This window comes from Stegostoma tigrinum, chromosome 1 (genome assembly GCF_030684315.1).
Source record: "Stegostoma tigrinum isolate sSteTig4 chromosome 1, sSteTig4.hap1, whole genome shotgun sequence".
Lineage (NCBI taxonomy): Eukaryota > Metazoa > Chordata > Chondrichthyes > Orectolobiformes > Stegostomatidae > Stegostoma > Stegostoma tigrinum.
Window position 1 is genome coordinate 46674498 of NC_081354.1, and position 20991 is coordinate 46695488.

Consider the following 20991-nt stretch of genomic DNA (forward strand, 5'->3'; position numbering starts at 1 on the left):
TCAGAAGGTCAAGCACCTTGACAAGAAAGTCAAGAAGGGTTCATCCTCTTTCTTGGGCTTGTGTTTATTTACATAAGTCATTAGTACAGTGCAGAACAAAGGAACAGCTTCAACTGTGGAATATTAAAACTTGCCTGTACGTTCCCGATGTTTCAAAAGCAACTATTCTTCAGAAATGCCTGATTGCGGAAGCACTCTGTAGCATCCTAATGAATTGAAACAGACAGATACATGCAAATTCTTTCTTAAAAAAAAGGCTGGCTGCAGTGACACTGTAGGTAGTGTTTGAGTCGAGCCCCTCCACTCCAGGTTGGCCACATTTGTTTTCTCGCTCGCTCTCTCTCTCTTTTCTTCATCTTCCTAATGTTGCAGGGAGGCCAGAGCAGTGTTGGCAGTGACTACTGGCTTGTAGGCCTGATGCATGGATTCCTGGAATGGCAGCAGAGTGTGGACTTTATCAGTGGCAGGGGTTGACTGCAGTGTGGTCAATGCCCAGAGAGAGGGCTCCTGTTGTGGTAGGCCTGGAACAGGAACCTCGCAGAAGGCATGGAGCTGTGTCTGGGATCCTAGCTGATGAAAATAAACTCTATTTAAGTACTTCCTTTTTATTCCTTTGTACTTCAAAATGGTGCTGGATTGTGGTGATAGAATGCTTTTCACTGCATCTCCTTAGATATATGTGACGCTAAATGGTTCATCCATCAAGCTAGTATCAATGGAGAAGACTTTCACAACATAAGTAACAATGATGCATTTTAGAACAGAATTAGAATCAGTTTCATGCACAAAAGAATGCAGAAGTTCTACAGACCCACAAGAGTTATCAATTATTTTTGTAAGGTTCACTAGGGCTCTTTAGGCAATACCCTCGAAACCCATGATGACGACCATTTGAAAAAGCAAGAGCAGTAGATACATAGAAATACAATCACCTGCAATTTCCCCTCCGGTTAATTTGCTATCCTGACTTGGAGACACATCACCATTTGTTCATTGTCACCTGGACAAAATCCTGGAACTTCACTCCTAGAAGTACTATACTTACACCAAATGGACCACAGTGATTCAAATAAGCAGCTCACAACCACTTTGTTAAGGGCAACAAGGGTGAAGCAATAAGCTAATTGTTGCACAGGGATAGTAAACTTAACCAAAGCAGCCACACAACCACTGGATTCATGACACAGCAAACTTGAAATATTCAGGGACCGTCAAAATTGCTCACGTATTCCTACCAGAGTTTACAAATAACAGATCTTGGACATCAAGTTTAAACCTTAATAAAATAAATAATAAGTTATGGATCTAACTTTAGCAGAACACTGATAAACTCCATGGCAATCTAATTAATATCCACAACATACGCCCAGTCTGAGTGAAAACTCACATTCTCGCACTGGCAGACACAGCCACGGGATAAAGTAGAAATGAAAATAAAAGAATCTTAATATGTCAGTTTAATAACCGTTTCAATTATGATCATCAGGCCTTCGTGAAACCCTTTGACGATGGTTGTACGTGTATTTTGCTTGAATTCCAAAGTCACTAGCTAAAGTAAAATTATTCTGCAGACAGGTGGACACTTTCCACGTGTATCTTATGACAGAGGTTCTTTCTCTGAGAACTTTCAACAAGTTGATAACTGAAGAATAACTTGAGAGAACCAACAACAAAATTCACAGTCCAGTCAGACAACTTCCAAAATCAAACTGTCTTCAACCCAAAACCCAGTCAGATCCAGTTCACTCATTATTATTATTTTCTTTATAAAAATGATTGGCTGAGTAGCACTAGACCTCCCTTGATTGATCAATTCAACATCCAAACTGCTGCCATTTCCTGGCCCATCTCAGCACTGAATCATTCACAGTATTCTGACAGCAGTAAGAAATCTGCATTGTCTTTCCAGGCCAGTTTCCAACAGCAAATATTAGCCTTTTATTCTCTCTCTTTTTTCTAAAAAAAACTGCTGTTTAAAGTTCGATTCTCAACTTCAACTCATTTCAAAACCTAAAAGAACCACAGAGATGGTCTTAACACAGTGAAGTCCTGATCCCAAGCATAATTTTTAAAAATATAGCAGCCACAAATATGGGAGCATTTGGAACAATTCTACATAAAAACAGTATGTATGGATCATTCAATGCAGCAGTAAATCATTCAATTTCATGCTTCATGAAGGTCATAACAGATCAGATCCTTAACTGGAGGAGGCATATAAAAACAATGGCTACAAGACAATGCCAGCAGTTGAGAATTCAGTGGCAATTAACTTCTCAAAGCCATCATCCATAAAGCATACATCAGAAGCGTGAATGAACGCATCCCACCTGCCTACTATGTTAGGAATCACTTGGCTATAATTTGAACCTCGCTGATCTCAGAGTTGGAACAGGATGGACTAGTCAAAAAGGAATGTCCTCTAGGCATTGAGTTGTCATGCTCATAACTGTGAGGATAAATTAATGTCCTGCTTTTCTGGTAATGCCCCCATGTAATCCAAGAACTGAATTAAGTGGTTCTTCAAAAACTGGTTTGGTATCAAAAAGTAGTGGTTTGGTTACTTGTTCATGTTTTCCTACCACCTGACATGTATAACATGTAGTGCAGTTCTGTTAAAAATAAACTTTTATGAAGTCCTGGTCATGTAAAATACCTGTTTATCGATACAGGAAACACGAGTATTATGTATGCTGTGCTGTAGGAACTCCACGTGCTCCTCACAATATCTCCTTACGACATTCTTGGCAGTACCACCATTTGATGGACAAGCCAAAGCTAAGTCCACTGTTCATCCACAGGTTTTTGAGAATGTCTCCCCTTCTTTACTTCAGCCTCAGGTTCAGTGTGAACAATCTTTGCTAACTTAATTAACTCTGGATCCGCTTCCAGAGTTTCAATAAATGAATACACATCCAAAACTTCTCTTGAACCATCCTCATCCTTAAACTGAGTTTCAACACCTTGCTTGTGGTACTTACTATTACCTCTTGAGAGACTTTGTTTAGCCAATGCTCTGGTCACTACATATGATGGAAAATCGGTTAGTATTTCTAGGCGCAAATGGATTTTCCACAATTATAGCCAATGGTATGATTTTCACTGCTGCCAAACCATCTCTTAGTAGTAAATCAATTCCATCTATGGGCAATTTCTTTACTACCCTGAGTACCGCTAGCCAAGACACTGTACAACAGAAATGAGACATACTGTCTGTCTATTCCATTTATCAATACTTTAAATTTCAACAAACTTTCTGGAAGGAAAGCTAAATCTTTCTCCAAAAGGGATCAGAGTCACCGCTGCATCTCTTAGACGAGTTATGTGCTTGAATTCTTCCATTGATGGAAAGGAGATTATATTCCCTTTGGAGAAAAACACTGCAAATCTCTATGCCCAAAAGCCCTCTAACTTTGTTCCAGCTCACTAGGTTGTATGCCATAAATTGAGCCCCACTATTCTGGAAGCATGCTAAATATGAAGATTATTTTTAAGGTGTGCAGAGTACCCAAATTTACCTGACTTTCAGTCCAAGGTTGCTAGAAAATACAGACAAAGTTTCTGCACTGAACAAGAAATGTTATTTATTAGAAGTTAATTAGTTATTTGTCATAAGTAATTACACTATAGTTACAAGTAAAGAGAGATAAACTATTGGTACATAACATTACCAACTAAATCACTTATCCCCTTACACATACAAACAGATAAATAAACAGGGAAAATAGATTACCGGTGAGGTAGAAAAACCAGTAAGTCAGTTCAGCGGTCTTTGCTTCACAATTGTGATGTTGAGATAATCTTATTTGAGCTAACGAGTCCCTTGGTGTTCAGTTGTCTCCTTCTGGAAACTTCCACTTGTTGGCAGGAAGTACAGAACAACTGATTCATTTGAAAGAGGTCAGATTTATTAATTCAAAAGTTACAGCTCACAGGAACTGCTGCTGGAAAGATAACTGGTTTTCTTCAATGTTAAAGTTTTGCAGAGAACAGGCAGCTTCTGCTGGGGAGAACAACGCACCCTTCTATATCTTTGTGTGTCAGTGTCTCTGTAACTTGTTTCTGGTTCCAACCAGCTGAGTTAGCTGAGAACCAATCAGCTTCACTTGTGAATAACTCCTTGACTTCTTACTGTCTGCACATCGCAGAAACCCATAGCCACAAAAAAGTTCAGAACAGGTATCTAATTTCTTGCTGTGAAATTATGCAACCATCCCAATAAATCCACATGCTTTAAACAATTTTGTCCTTAATGCAGTAGTTTTTAAATACACAAAAACAAAAAAAGATAGTTTACACCTGCATGAGTTGCTTCAACACAAGAAGCATGACACCTTCCTCAGCAAACAACCTTCCTTGATTTGCACTGCATCCATGTCTCCACACAGTACTTGCACCATCAACAAGATATATTGCAGAACTTGCCAAGATTCCCATGGCAGCACTTTTAAAAGCCCACCTAGAGCATGAGCAGAACTACCAACTACACGTTGCCCTCAGAATGATGCATTTTGACTTGGTCATTTATGCAATGTCACAGCACCAAACTAATTACTCCATCTATCTCCTCCTCTTTCTAAAGAGCTGGTCAGCATAACCACCCCAGCTGTCCTGAATCACTTGCATAACTAATGAGGATTGGAAAACAAATGCACACACCTTCAAATTTTACTCACATTAAAAGCAGTTCATAAATACAAGTTCAAAGTTAGAAGGCATGAAATAATCTTGGGCAGGCACCATGATTACCCCAGGAGTGACTAGAAGAATGTTATGCTTGACGGATATGAATGCTTATATCTGCCCATCATAAACTTTGTGCCACAAAGCACGCTCAGTGAAAGTCTCTCTCACTGCCAATTAAATTAGAGAAGCGATGGAGTACAGACTGACCACCCAGAAGTCACAAATCCGGCCATGGGTAGGCTAGGTGATCCATCCAACATGGCTTCTGCCATTGTTAAAATTGCAGTGAGATAGTCAGTTGGACAGACCACAGGTAATATGGCTCCCCAATCTATGGGTTCACTTTCCTGTTTTTGCATCCACGGATAGCCTGTTTAAACACAGCCCTTTGAGTTTATCGCTGGACTGTAGCATTATTCATGCAGTGACATTGGTGTAACAAGTAAGTTACATGAGAATTATATGATCAGGAAAATAAGGCTCAACAAAATTGGGTCCTGTCAGTCAGAACAGCTAACAAATAAATTGGAGGTCGCAGTTACTTGTCATATTTGAAAGGTAACATGACAAGTAATGCAGTTAAGACAAAATGCTCTATTTCCATTAATAACAAAACAGATACGTTCCCTCTCAATTTTCTGCAATTTGAGTTTTCAATCTTCTATTGGTTCTTATTTTAAACCAAATTTCGGCGGCATTTTAAACATTAAATTGCTGCCATTCATACATAATCAATAACAGTGCTAATCATGCCATATTCACTGCTCTCCCAAGATATTATTCTCTGGAAAAAACTTCAAACCAGAACTTCTTTGCTTTTAATATTGTCACCAAAAAACCATATCATCAATGTTTGCAAAGAACAAATAGTCCTCAATTAGATCTAGTAAATTAAGTCTCGCAAGGATAAGTCTGAATCTAAAGGTAAGAAATGTAAACTCAAGGCATTGCTCGAACAGGAGCCAAATGTGCCAATGAGAACAAGGTTGACGGTTAATCAAGATTTGGCAGGAGCTAGAACATAACCAGTAAGGTTCTGGATAGCCTCAAATTTACTTAATGTACAATGTGGAAGACCAGTCAAAAGGGTATTGGAATAGTCAAGTCTAGAGGTAATAAATACACAAATGAGAAAAAAAAGGCAAGTTTTTTTTCCACCCTGGAGATGCAGATCTAAAGTAATCAACAACGAACCAGAGAAATGTTATGAATTAGATTACGCTGCCTGAAAGAAAACTAAATATTAAATATCAAAATAGATTGAAGACTTGAAAGAGGGAAAAATGCAAGGAATAGGCAATGAGCAGGGGAATAGGATTAATTGGATAATTCTCTACAACAAAACAGGGATACATAATTGGTTTAGTAGCCTTCTTTTGACCTGTTCAAGACTACATTCTATTGTGCAATGTTTTCAGCTTTCATCCCACAAATACAGACAGGAAAAAGACCAGCTTAAAAAGCAAGCAAAGTTCATTAATAGTGGCATGGTGACAAACTTTGGCCCTCCGCTTCTTCCTGTCCCACAGGACTGACCAGTCCCACTCCAACGACACCCTCACCCGCCTAGCCGAACTCGTCCTCACCCTCAACAACTTCTCTTTCGATTCCTCCCACTTCCTACAGACAAAGGGGGTGGCCATGGGTACCCGCATGGGCCCAAGCTATGCCTGCCTCTTTGAAGGTTATGTGGAACCTTCAAAGGTTAGAAGTTAATTAGTTCCTCTTCTGCACCTACACTGGCCCTAAACTCCACCTCTTCCTCCGTTACATTGAAGACTGTATCGGCGCTGCCTCTTGCTCCCCAGAGGAGCTCGAGCAGTTCATCCACTTCAACACCTTCCACCCCAACCTCAAGTTCACCTAGGCCATCTCCAACACATCCCTCACCTTCCTGGACCTCTCAGTCTCCATCGCAGGCAACCAGCTCGAAACTGATGTCCATTTCAAGCCCACCGACTCCCACAGCTACCTAGAATACACCTCCTCCCACCCACCCTCCTGCAAAAATTCCATCCCCTATTCCCAACTCCTTCACCTCCGCCGCATCCGCTCCCAGGATGAGGCATTCTACTCCTGCACATCCCAGATGTCCGCGTTCTTCAAGGACCGCAACGTCCCGCCCACAGTGGTCGAGAATGCCCTTGACCATGTCTCCCGCATTTCCCACGACACACATCCCCCACACTTCACCCCCGCAATAACCGCCCTAAGAGAATCCCCCTCGTCCTCACATGCCACCCCACCAACCTCTGGATACAACGCATCATCCTCCGACACTTCTGTCATCTACAATCCGACCCCACCACCCAAACCATTCTTCCATCCCCACCCTTGTCTGCCTTCCGCAGAGACCACTCTCTCCATGACTCCCTTGTCCGCTCCACACTGCCCTCCAACCCTACCACACCCGGCACCTTCCCCTGCAACCGCAGGAAGTGCTACACTTGCCCCCACACCTCCTCCCTCACACGCACCCCAGGCCCCAAGATAACTTTCCATATTAAGCAGATGTTCACCTGCACTTCTGCCAATGTGGTAGATTGTATCCACTGTACCCATTGTGGCTTCCTCTACATTGGGAAAACCAAGCAGAGGCTTGGGGACCACTTTGCACAACACCGCCGCTCAGATCGCAATAAACAACTGCACCTCCCAGTCTCGAACCATTTTAACTCTCCCTCCCATTCCTCAAACGACATGTCCATCATGGACCTCCTGCAGTGCTTCAATGATGCCAGGAAGGTTGCAGGAACAGCAACTCATATTCCGCTTGGGAATCCTGCAGCCCAATGGTATCAATGTGGACTTCACAAGTTTCAAAATCTCCCCTTCCCCCACTGCATCCCAAAACCAGCCCAGCTCGTCCCCGCCTCCCTAACCTGTTCTTCCTCTCACCTATCCCCTCCTCCCACCTCAAGCCGCACCTCCATTTCCCACCTACTAACCTCATCCTGCCTCCTCAACCTGTCCGTCATCCCCAGACTGATCTGTTCCCTCCCCACCTCCCTTCTCCTCTATCCATCTTCGGTCCGCCTCCCCCTGTCTCCCTAATAATTTCAGAACCCTCTCCCCATCCCCCTCTCTGATGAAGGGTCTAGGCCCGAAACGTCAGCTTTTGTGCTCCTGAGATGCTGCTTCATCCAGCTTCACACTTTGTTATCATTTAAAATTTTACTCTATCGTAGAATGAGGGCAACTGAACCAAAGCCAGCATCTGTTGCTCACAGTTGGTGGTGAGTCATCATCTTGAATTGCGATAGTCATCTGGTATATCTGCAGCACTGAGGGGAAAGGGCTTCCAGAGTTTTGATCGAGTGATAGTGAAGGTACAGCTATACAGTTCTGAGTCAAAATGGTATGTGCTTTAAGGGGAATTTGGAGGTAATGGCATCTGATAACACTGCTCTTCACAGTTGCATAGGTATTAGGCTTGGATGGTGCCAAAGGGCAGCTTATTTTCTAACACTTACCCTTTGACAGAAATTATGAAAGAAGTTACAGAAGGGCACTTGGATAAGTTCAAAGTAATTAGGCAGATTTAACAAGGCTTTGTGAAAGAGGAATTGTATTTGACCAAACTACTCGCGTTCTTTGTGAAGGTAACATGTGTTGTGGATAAAAGGGGAACAGGAGGATATATTATACTTGGGCTTCTCATAGATATTTGATAAGGCGTCACATCAAAGGTTATGGCAGAAAATGAAAACACCTGGTGTAATTGTTAGTATTTTTGGAGAAAAATTTCGGAGAAAAAATTCCACCCTTTTTTATCTCATACATACATTTATTACAATTTATTAAATTGGTATAACATTTGGCACAGATAGAATATTGCCAGCTAAGTGGATCTTTTTCAGTATGGCAAAGATGTACTAAATAGTGCACCACAGTGATCAGTACTGGGAACTCTACTGTTCACATTTAGATGGACAACAAAGATGCAGAAGGAATGGGTTTCCAAATTTTCTGACCACACAATGATAAGTAGTAAAGTAACTTGTGGAAAACCACGCAAGGATGTACAAAAAAAAGTGGATAGGCTAAGTAAATGAGCGAAGACATGGCAAATGGATAAAATATAGCTTTTTTGTTGGCAGGAAGGATAAAAATGCACATCATCTAAATGGTGAGAGAATGCAGGGAGACACGGGGGATCTAGGTGTCATAATGCATGAATTACAAAAAGATAGGATGCAGGTACAAGAATTAAGAAGGCTAATAGAATGCTGTTGGTTATCATGAGAAGAACTGAATACAAGAGGAGGTTATGCTTCAGTTATATACTGGTAAGACTGCAACTAGAGTACCGTGCACAGTATTTGTCACCTCATTTAAAGAGAGTGTGCAACTCCTTTGGAGACAGTTTACAATGAGCAAGTTGTCTTTGAGGAAAGTTTGGATTGGCCAGGTTTGCATCCAGTGGAGTTTACAAATGTAAGTGATTTGATTGAAACAGATAAAATGCTGGGTGATCTTAACAGGGTAAATGTGGAAAGGATGTTTTCTCTTTTGGAAGAATCTAGAACTAGAGTTCATTATTTACATTATCAGGGATTGCCCATTAAAACTGAGATTAGGTGAAAAATAATTCTGTTAGGATTGAGTATCTTTGGAACCCTCTTCCTTGAATAACTTTAAGGCAGAGGTAGATGGCTTCCTAAGGGAAGGTTGAAAGGTTATCACGGATAGGCAGGAATGTAGATTTGAGGTTATAATCAGATCAGCGATGATCTTATTAAATGGCAGAGCAGACTAGAGGAGCTGAATGGCCAACTCTGACTCCTTGTTCATAACTTCAAACATAAGGAACCTTAAGCGAGTTGATGCAGTACATAAAACTGCCATTGTGGTTCAGCAGAGTAAATGTTTAAGTTCATAAAGTAGGCAGGTTATCAAACTGACTTGTTTGCCCTGGATGACTGAAGTTTAAATGTTGTTGGAGCTGCAGTTATCCAGGCAAGAGTAAATTGTCCTACGACAATCTTGACTTTTGCCTTATAGATGGCAAAATGCTTGAGTCAGAAGCTGAATAACCTGCTGCAGGATTTTCAGCCTCCAAACAGAGATGGTAATTTTATGGCTAATCCCATTCAGCTTCTATCACTGGTAAGCCACTGTTGATGGTGGGGAATTCAGTATTCCACTGTAGTACCAGTGCTAAGTACAGATGGTTAAATTCGATCTTATAGGAAATTTCGTTGCTTAACTCATGGCCAAAGTGCAATGCAGTTAACAAATATTCAAACATGCAATGTGCCTGTAAGTAAATTTACATTTCATTAGCCTTTTTAAAAATATTATTAAAAAACCTCAAATAATGTCAGTGTTTATTTGATCAAAAAAAAGCTTAAAAAATTCTGCCTTGTGATTTATCATTCATTTTTGTTTCTAGTCTCATTAAAAGAAACGTGTGGGGCCAGAATTATCTGAAGCAACAGAAGCAATAGCCCACATTATAAATGTGCAAATCAAGTCAACAGTATGTGGTGAGAAAGAGATACACCATAAATAGCAAATTGACAAGTTGCTGACCAGCACAAGCTGCTCTGTTTTCAACTGAAGGAAAATAATGTCTGAGTCTTGGCTTTCATTTTTGGAAGTTGCTACAATGTCACATTAATTGTCCATTAAAATTTCCATGATGTTTAATCTTGTAATTACAAATACAAGCATCTTTTTGAACTTTGTAATATGAACCCTTGTGACAATCAAGTGCTCACATCCAAAAATAAACAATTAAAAGCACAGAATTGTATTTCAAAAGTTAAGTATTTTAAAAAAGTGAAACCTCAATTATTTTGCTTACGTTCCCTATCTCTTTACACTCTCAATTATTTCACCTACCCTCCACCCCATCCATTTCCCCTCCATAGCTAACACTGGATTCATTTGCTACATTGCACCTTCCTCATGGCTATTTATCAATCCTGCTATCTCATTAGTCAAATAGATACACCGTTATCCCATGACACATGAAGGTTTCAGATAGTGTTGCGCTTGCTGTACTAATATCAGCTCTAACTAAAGCAATTTTGTAAGCATTTCAAAAAAATCTTGATGTGCATAACAACACATGTACAAGATGCTCCATTCTAGAATTATCGGGACAAAGAGTCTGCTGACCAAGCAGTTGTTATGCCAGCATTGAGTGGAGTTGTGCATGGGACTCTGCAGAATCCCCATCATAGAATTGCCCAGGAAATTGAGTTTTTTTCTGGGCAATTCCTCTGCACCTAGAATCTTCCGAAAGTCTCAATAACAAATCAAAGACTTTAATGGCTCTGATTAAATTAAGTAAAATAGTAATGCATAAAATGTTAGATTATTAATTACATAGTTTACCTCCTGAATTACTATTAAACTGACCCAACATCAGCCAACAAAAGACTCCTTCCAGCCCAGATATACTCTCTTGCAATATCTTCCGTCAGGCAGAAAATATAGAAGCTTAAACATTTACCAACAGGTTCAAGAATAGCTTCTTCCCCGCTACTATTAGACTGCAGAATGGGCCCCTCTAACTTAAAAGCTAATGTTGATCTTGTTTTTGAGCACCTGCTGTGCAGCCATGGCTTTGCATACCTCACTCTGTCTAAACCTGCTATGATCTGCAAGTCCTTGTATGTTATGATCTGCCTGTACTGCATGCAAAACAAAAACTTTTCACTGTACTTAGATGCATCTAACAACAATAAATCAAAAGTCAATACCTACCTCACATACCCCCAACTACATCATCCCCAGATCACTTACACTTCCCAGTCTCTGACCCAATGCCCCCAGGACCCAACAACCCCATACACGGCCACATTACCAGTCCTAGAGATTTGATACCCTCACCCCTGAACCAGACACACTCCTCTCTGCCAGACCCGAAACCACCTGCTCCTACTGAACCAAATCTTCCCATGCCAGCCAGTGGACCTGAACCAACATCCCAACCATAGACAACAGCTGTCAAAGTGGCTGTGGGATCTTTAAGTTTTAAAATACAACAGCTGACTACTGAATAGAGTGGCCATGGCTTGCCTTTCTCTGAAAGCCCTACATTCATGAAAGAACTGTAGGAATGTAATAATGGGACCACATTTCTGTGGGAGACTCAAGTGGAATATCCCCTCAGAAATGCAGAGCTCTCTTTTGTAAAAAAGAACAAGAGTGGTAAATTGTGGAGATTGCCACTCCATGGAAAATCTAGCTCATTGATCTTAAAAAACTGAAAATACCGGGACAAAGTGACAATTGACAACTCCAGACAATGCAGTGCAGTTGGTGAGGTGCTTGAAAATTAACACAGCAAGTGAATGGGGTGGGATTAACAGCTTACAGTTAAATGCTCATAAATATATTGCCATGCAAAATCAATGACAGAAGTGAGTACATGTCCTTTGACATGAAGTTAGCTAAGTGCACTAAAGCAGCCCTTCTCTAAGTGCAGTCAGACCTGGACAATATCCAGGTTTGGATTGATATAAGTGGCATGCAACATTTCTGCCAATTAAGTGCTGGCAACGACCATCTCAAACGAGAGAACATAACCAAGATAACAAAGTGTGAAGCTGGATGAACACAGCAGGCCAAGCAGCATCTCAGGAGCACAAAAGCTGACGTTTCGGGCCTAGACCCTTCATCAGAGAGAACATAACCATCTTCTCTTCATATTTAATGGCATTACCACTGAATCCCCTACTGTCTTTGTGGGACTTTGCCATTGACCAAAAATGAAATTTGACTAGCTATAAAAACAGATCAAGGTTAGGAACCTTGCAGCAAATATCTCATCTCATGATCACCAGCTACAAGTCACATGCTGGGAGCATGATAGAACATTCCCACTTGCCTAGATAAGTACAGCTCCAACAACACTCATGGAGCTTGACATCATCCAGGACAAAGCAGCTCACTTCATTGTCACCACTTCCACAAACATTCACTCCTTCCATTACTGATGCTCAGTAGCTGCAGTATGTGCCATCTGCAAGGTGCACTGCAGGAAACTGCCAAGGGTCCTTAAGACAGTAAGTTCAAAATCCACAGACACTACCAACTAGAAGGACAAAGTTAGCTGATACATGGCACACCACCACTTGCAATTCATGATCACTGGGTCAAAATCCTGGAACTTCCTTCCCAATGGCATTGTGGGCATAATAGCTACACTGAATGGACTGCAGTTGTTCAAGATGACAATGTACTACCACCTTCTCAAGGGCAACTAGGGATGAACAATAAATGCTGAATCAGCTAGCACATCCCATGAATGAATATTAAATATATAACAAGAATCACCCTGATAGAGGTAAAAAGTCTGGGATATACAGTTTCAAGCCAATTTGAAGCAGGTGGACCAAGTACACATAAGTAGATTGCAAAATCAATAAATGGATGTTCATTCTCAGATCCTTCATGTTCCCCATCTCTGGGCTGTTACTGATCTACACTGCCTTCATCCACCCTTTGGTTGACCATATTCTAGTTCCTATCACACAAACTGTCCAAACTGGGAAAAAATACAGATGCAAGTGCTATGATTGCTGAACAAATGACACTTAAAATCAATGCTCTTTCATGTCACAACACTCAAAATCTTATAAACTAAAAGTTAATACTTGTATTAAGTTCAGAAAGTCTCTCAGGAAAAACACCCAATTTCAGGACTGATTACCTTCACCCAGAGTAATCAAGGCAATTCAGAAGAACAATTAAATTCAATTCCATAAGATGCAGAACAGAAAGGCTCCGACTTATTTATTAAATAGGTCCTAAAATGGAGTACTTAAATGATAAAACATACATGTATATCTACCTAGAACATGGGAATGGTACACTGGTTGACAATATTAATATAGTTCTAATTCATCATTAGCCTTCAATTAATATCCCATCCACCAGTTCCATTAACTGCTGAATTTATCTATTTTTACTGCTACATGATGATCACATTTGCACATTTTAACCAGATATTGTAGTCAATGCATGACTTTTTTATGAAAGCCACAATGTATGTGTTTTCTGAATGAGTGCCATTTTTATTATTAGGCCTATTATAAATACAAAACATGTTAATGACATTTAAACAGTAGGAATGAGATACTGTAAGTAGCGCAATTAAGCACAATGATTAATTTAGATTTTTACCAAAGAAATGATATGCATTTGGTACAATGTTAAGATTTTCTTTAATATGTACACAATTTTACTTACCCACAGTCTCTACGAGAACTAGATCATATCCTGCCCCTTCACATAAAATAATTGTTTCATTTGTGGTTCTGGTCACTCCTCCCAACATACCCGAAGTTGGTGATGGGCGGATAAACGCATTCATATCCCTTGAAAGTTCAGTCATCCGTGTTTTGTCACCCAAGAGTGACCCTGAAAGTTGAAACAGCATTGCTGAAATCAAGGTATTCCATGTAACATAGTACCACTATATCTGACACCATTCCAAGAGGGCTGTAATTTTGAAATGCTCCATATTTGAATACTATTAATTGCCATTTACTCTAGTAGAAGAATAATCCATATTAGCAAAAAGACCTGCAAGCTATCAAAGAAAGAACTCATTGAAATGAATTAAAGAATCTTCTAACACAGAAGTCAGTTATTTGGCCTGCTGAGCCTCTATCAGCTCTTTGAAAGCTGCAAATTAAATGCCAGACTCTATACATCTCAGAATCGCTACAGTGCAGAAGAGACTGTTCAGCCCATCAAGCCTACACCAACCCTCCAAAGAGCATCCCACCCCAGTCCCAATTCCTGGTTCTAAATCACTCTTCCCTCCTTCCAGTGTAAGGAGTAACCGAAAATCTCCTGGCCATGATTCAAATTTGCCATTTTTCTGTAAACTGTTCTCTTTGCCAAATTCTTTAGTGAAAGGAAGACAGGGAAATGCACTTTGAGACACTGAAAGGGGTGAATTCTCAGTCAGTGAAAGAAAACCAGTAACAAAAACAGAAACTGCTGGGAAAGCTCAGCAGATGTGGCACTCTGTGGAGAGAAATCACAATTAATGTTTTCAGTCTAAAGACTGTTCCTCAGAAATAAAAATAGCACCAGCGTGCAAACCATATCCCTTATCAGCAAAGAACTGAAAGAATGCAGAATAAACAAAGAAAATTCAATGACATCTGAGATCCTGAGTGGTGCCAGGACTATTTCCCTTGACTTTTCCCTTTCTTACCAATGAAACTTTCATCTTATCTTGTCCTTTGGTATATTTGTTTGCATGTGTCTGGGAATTTTAGCAAAAGGGATGGAGTTTAAACTCCCCGAGTTGTGTGTAAGTCTGACAACAATCGGCAATCAGATGGTATGACTCCAAATAAGGAGTTTTCTCCCAAATTCCCATTGACTCCAGTTTTTAGCTCCTTGATGTCACATTCTGCCAGAAGTGCCATAATGTCAAGGATAGTAACTTTCACCTCACCTTTGAAATTTAGCTCTTCTTTTCCCCGTGTTTAAAACAAGGCTGTAATGAAGTTAAGAAGTGATTAGCCATGATAGAACCAAAAGTGGGCAGTAGTGGGCAGGGCAAGTGCTGTTTGAAAGCACTGTTAACATCTTCTAATACCTTATTCAAGGTCAAGAGTAGATTGATGGGACCATAACTGACCAAGTTGACTTTGAACTGCATTTTGTGTACAAGACACATGTCAGCGTATGTCATAATTTGCAGTGAAGAGTCAACCACATTGCTGTAGGTCTGAAGTCACATGCAGACTAGAACAGGTAAAGATGGCAGATTCTGTAAAGGACGACAGTGAACAAAATGGGATGTTATAACAATGAATCATCATCAAACATTTAATTCTAGATTTTTAATTGAATTCAAATTTCACCATTTACCATAGTGGGCTTTGAACCCAAACTCAGAACAATACCTGGTCTCTAGATTACTAGCCCAGTGAAAATACCATTAAGTCATCCGCCTCTCCTTGCTTGATTATACTTTGCAGTACGTGAGAAGCAGTATTAATGTATAAGAGTCTGGGTCTCTTCTTACTGGAAGTCATTATAGAGGAAACATGAACTATGAATTTTCATTTCATCCCTCTACCTCTTAATTGGATTCCCACCACTTGACTAGAATCACGAATTACATTACCCACAGGGAGCATGTTCAACAAGAACAATGCTATGTTAAGTCTACATTTCAATCTAATGGATTCTATTCACACAAGATTAACAAATGCAATTTCACTTACCACCAGAGGTTCTTGAAGATGGATCAACAGCTAGAACAGCAACTTTATGACCCTTCCCTGTCAGCATCTTGCCAAATTTTTCAATAAATGTTGATTTTCCAGCACCAGGTGGACCAGACAGCCCTGAAGAGCAATAACTATAGTAAATTACCACAAGTAAGTTTCATTTACAACACAAATATGGATGCAAATTATTGCCTTGAAAGAGCACTAAATATTTGATATAATTGTCAGAAATATTGGAAACGAAACTGCACAATCCTTTCAAATAGAAAAAGATCCTTACAACATTTAGTTCACCACACAAAATAAAAGTCATCAGGAGAATTAGGAACAAAAATTGTTTTATCCCCCCCTCAGGCTGGGCTAAGTGTTTCATTGAGATAAGAATGCACCATGTATAAGCCTTTTAACACAAATTAGATTTCAGGCATTAGTCACATTTACAGTCATAAGATGTAAAATATTTCGGTCCAATTCATCCATACCGACTGGATATCCTAGATAAATCTAGTCCTATTTGCTAGCATTTGGCCCATATTCCTTTAAACGCTCCCTATTCATATTCCCATCCAGATGCCTTTTAAATGTTGTAATTGTATCAGCCTCCACTACCTCCTCTGGCAGCTCATTCCATGCATGCACCACCCTCTGCGTGAAAACAGCGCCCCTTAGATCCCTTTTAAATCTTTCCCCTCTCACCTTTAACCTACGTTGCCTGGTTTTGGACTGCCTACCCCAGGGGAAAGACCTAATCTATTTACCCTGTCCAAGCCCCTCAGGATTTTATAAACCGCAAAGGTCATCCCTCGGCTTTCGACACTCCAGGTAAAACATTGCCAGTCTACTCAGACTCTCCCTATAACTTTCCGGACTATCAATTAGTTTCAAGGTATAAAAAATTAAAAAATGTAAACATGACAGCACACAATTCCAGCCAAGCTGATCGCAAAGAAAATCTGAGTACAGAAAAAATAGATAAGACCTTCATGTCGATTGGAATTGGATTTTTAAGTTAGAAGACTCCCTCTGGACTGTTGGCACATGGAATCTATCTGGTAATTGTTAATCACGTACATGAAGAACCCAAACATAAAGAGATCACAGGCATATGTGGACAGGTTGAATAAGTAGACAAAAACCTAATAAATAGAGCATAACATGGGAATTGTGACAGGTATAATGAAAAATCTCAATGGAGAACAACTGCAGAATTTCAAGATTATAGAAGGATTTAGATGTTCAAGAATACTGGTCACAAAAAGTTAGTATGCAAATGGAACAATTATGAAAATTACTGAAATGCTCTTTAACAAAGTGGAGGATATTACACTTCAGTTTTACTAGTGCATTGGTGAGATCACATCTCTGATACCGTGCACAGACTTGGTTTGATTTCTTAAAGGTAGGATATAAATCTGTTACAACAAGTTCACAGAAGGGATACTAGATTGATACCGAGAATTAGTGATATCTTATGAGGATCAGTTGGAGGCATTGGGCTTGTTTCCATGGAGTTTAGAAGAGGAGAAACTTGATAAGTGCAAACGTTCCTATACGGTCTTGACAAGGGGTGCGAAAAGGCTATACTCTCTTCTGGGCAAGTCCATAACTTGGGGACATTATTTTAAAATAAAAAACATCCTTTAGGTTGAAGATTGGGAATTTTTTTACCCCTTCTCAGAGTCTTAGGACTTTGGAACTTTGTCTTGGGAATCAGTTAAGGCAGGATTGTTGAATAGCTTAAAGATTAATAAAGTGAGGGAATTAAAGGTTATCAGATGTAGATAGGATTGTGGAATTCAAAACACAAATAGTTCAACCATGATCTTATCGAATGGAACAGCAAGCTCCCGATGCGGAGAAGTCTCCTCCATTCTTATTTTATACACTTCTATGACAGCATCCGGCCTACTTTATTGGTACTGTATTCATTACCTTTAACATTCTCTCATTCCACCAGTGACACATGATAGCAGTAGTGTGCGCTAACCACATGATACATTGCAACAAAGCTCCAAACACACAGTCTCCACCATCTGGAAGGACAAGTATAGCAGATGCACAGCAGTAATTCCATTTGCTAGTTCCCTTCCAAACCACATCTTAAATTTAATCAAGACGCTGGAATCCACTGCACTGGCACAACGAATTCTACAGATTCATGATCCTTGGAGAGAAATAATTTCTCTTTTCTATTTTTAAATCTGCTAACCCTGTTCCTAAAAGCATGACCTCTCATTCTAGATTGTCCCGTGAGAAACCATCCTATGTCTACCCTGTCAATCCTTTTTAGCATCTTATAGACTGTCTGTGTGGAGTCTGCACATTCTCCCTGTGTCCACATGGGTTTCCTCCCACAGTCCAAAGATCCACAGGTTAGGTGGATTGGCTATGCTAAATTGCCCATAGTGTTCGGGGAGGTGTGGATTAGGGGGATGGATCTGGTGGGATGTTCTGAGGGTCAGTGTGGGCTTGTTGGGCTGAAGGGCCCATTTTCACACTCTAGTGATTCTACGATACCTCAACTAGATCTCCTGATTCCACGATATCTCAATTAGATCTCCTTTCATTCTTCTAAACTCCACAGAATATGAGCCTACACTGCTTAACCTCACTTCGTAAGTCAAATCCAACATCTCTGGAATCAATCTAGTGAACCTCCTGTGAACTGCCTCCAATACGACATGCTTCAAATGAGGGAATCAAAAGCGTACATGATATTCCAAAGTAGGGTCTCATGACTGCTGCACAGTTGCAGCAATATTTCCCTACTTCTTTTTTACTCTATTCCTTTAGCAATAAATGCCAAAATTCCACTTGCCTTCCTTATTACCTGCTGTACCTGCATATTAGTTTTCTGCACTTCATGCACAAGGATACACAATCTTTCTGCACAGAAGCATTCTGAAATTGTTCTCTATTTAGGCAAGTTTCATTTCCATTCCTCCAAACAAAACAGTTCACCTTACACTTATCCACATCATATTTATCTGCCAAATTTTGGTCCATTCACCTAAATTATCCGCATCAATTTGTAAATTTCTTATTTCTTCATTGCAACTTAATTTCCCACCTATTTTAGTGTCATCTGCAAATCTGGCTATGGTACTTGCCATTCCCATATCCAAGTCATTAATATAATTACATCTTGCCCACCAGAAAAAGACAATTTATCCTGACTCTGCTTTCTGTTGATTAGCCAATCTTCTAGCCATGCTAACAGCTACCCCAAACCCATGTGATCTTACCTTGTGTATTAACTTTTTCGTGCAGCCCCTTATCAAATGATTTCTGTAGGTCCAGATGTACTACATTTACAAGGTCCCCAATGCCCGTATTGCTTGTTACATCTTGAAAGAACTCTAGTAAATTAGTCAAATATGATTTACCCTTCATAAAACCATGCTGACGTTTATGGATTGCAAGGTAACTTTCCAATGCCCTATTATTGCTTCCTTAACAATGGATTCTAACAATTTCTCAAAACAATAAAGCTAACTGGTCTGTAGGTTCCTACTTTCTGCCTCCCACCCCTTTTGAATAAGAATGTCATGGTAGCATTTTTCCAAACCTTTCCCACATCCAAGAAATTTTGGAATTTTACAACCGTGGATCGAATTTTCACTTCCTTTGAGACCACAGGGTGGAGGCCAATAGGCCACGGTGCCTTGTATGTCTTCAATTTCAGTTGTTGAGTCCATATATTTTTCCAGTTTTCTGCCAACCAATCTTCTTCCCTGCTTATTTGTTAACACCTACAGCTTGAGCTTTCATTTTCCCATAATAACTTCTGTGATAGCTTGTCAGATGTCTTCTGGAATCTAATGAAGTCTCTGGGATGACATGGGAGGCAGGAACTCTCGTATCATTTTAGTAGTATCTGGGCTGACATTCAAACTGCCAGGGCATAATAGGCTATGGACCAAGTGCCGTTAAATGGGATTAGTGTAGGATGTAGGTTTGTTGATCAGCAGAGACATGGTGGACCCAAGGGTTAGTTACTATGTTGCGTGACAATGAAATTTACAGCTTCTCCTTTATCTACTGCACATGGTACTGCTACAGGGAAATGTAATTTAAAAAGTCACATGACATCAGGTTATAATCCAGATTTATTTGAAATCAAGTTTTTGGAGCGCTGCCCCTTTGTCAGGTGAAGTGCATAAATAAATAAGGAACACAGACTTCCCTTTCGCAAACTGTTACAAACTCTTCCCAATGTCTTCAGGTTTTCCAAGTGCCCAGTTATGACCACTTAAAACTTTGCAGAGTCAATAGGACTGAGTTTGCCATTGATGTTTTCAATGCCTAGCTGGCCTTTGTTTGTCCAACGTTTGAATTCTGTAGTGGTTTGATACAACTTGAGTTATTTGTTCGGCCATTTCAGATGGTACTTAATAGTCAACTAAATTGCGGTGGGTCTACAGTAAGACACAGGCCAGATCAGACAAGAATGGCAGATTTCATTTCCTTCTGTGAAGAATGTTAGCGAACTGGATGTGTTCCACTGCACCCTACCCCCACTAAGCAAACCGACTATGAGCCATAACCGGGTCTAAGGTCACTTGGTTGCATGCGGATTGGCAGGAGGGGAGGGGAAGAGAAGGCAGAATGTGACGGGGGGGGGGGGGGGGGGGGGGGTGATGTGGTGCAGGGTGCGTGTGCGTGTGCGCGCATACATGCGTACACACACGTGTGACGGGGGATTGGGGATTGGGGGGAGGTACACAGAGAAACAGAGATATTAGAACCATGATATTTACAGGAGATTCAACAATTAGGGAATATACATGCCTTCCTTAATTTGCAGCCTGATGCCAGGATGGTATACTGACACCTTGGTGCTAAGGTCTTGGACATCACTGAGCAGCTGCACAAGATTGACAGTGGATGAACAAATAGGTGAGTGAGAGTGCAGAAATGGTGCAGGAGGTAGGCCAAGATTCTTGAGGGATTAGGACCAGTTGTATAAAACCTTGATGCAACCAAACCTGGAATATTCTATGGAGTTTTAACTCCTTTAACGAAAGAAGGATGCGTGTGTTCCAGAGAGGGAGCACAGTACAGGTTCACCAGACCAACTCTTGGAACA

General features: G+C 40.4%; 1 protein-coding gene across 1 annotated transcript in view; it reads right to left on the reverse strand.

The window, feature by feature from the left end:
* Nucleotides 1–20991, reverse strand: part of mmaa (metabolism of cobalamin associated A) — a 49175-nt gene that overhangs the window by 17736 nt on the left and 10448 nt on the right. The window contains exons 2-3 of the mRNA XM_048540590.2: nt 15897–16019; nt 13894–14064 (exon numbers count right to left, since the gene is read on the reverse strand). Of these exons, the coding sequence (XP_048396547.1) occupies nt 13894–14064; nt 15897–16019 (294 nt within the window). The remainder of the gene's footprint in view (nt 1–13893; nt 14065–15896; nt 16020–20991) is intronic.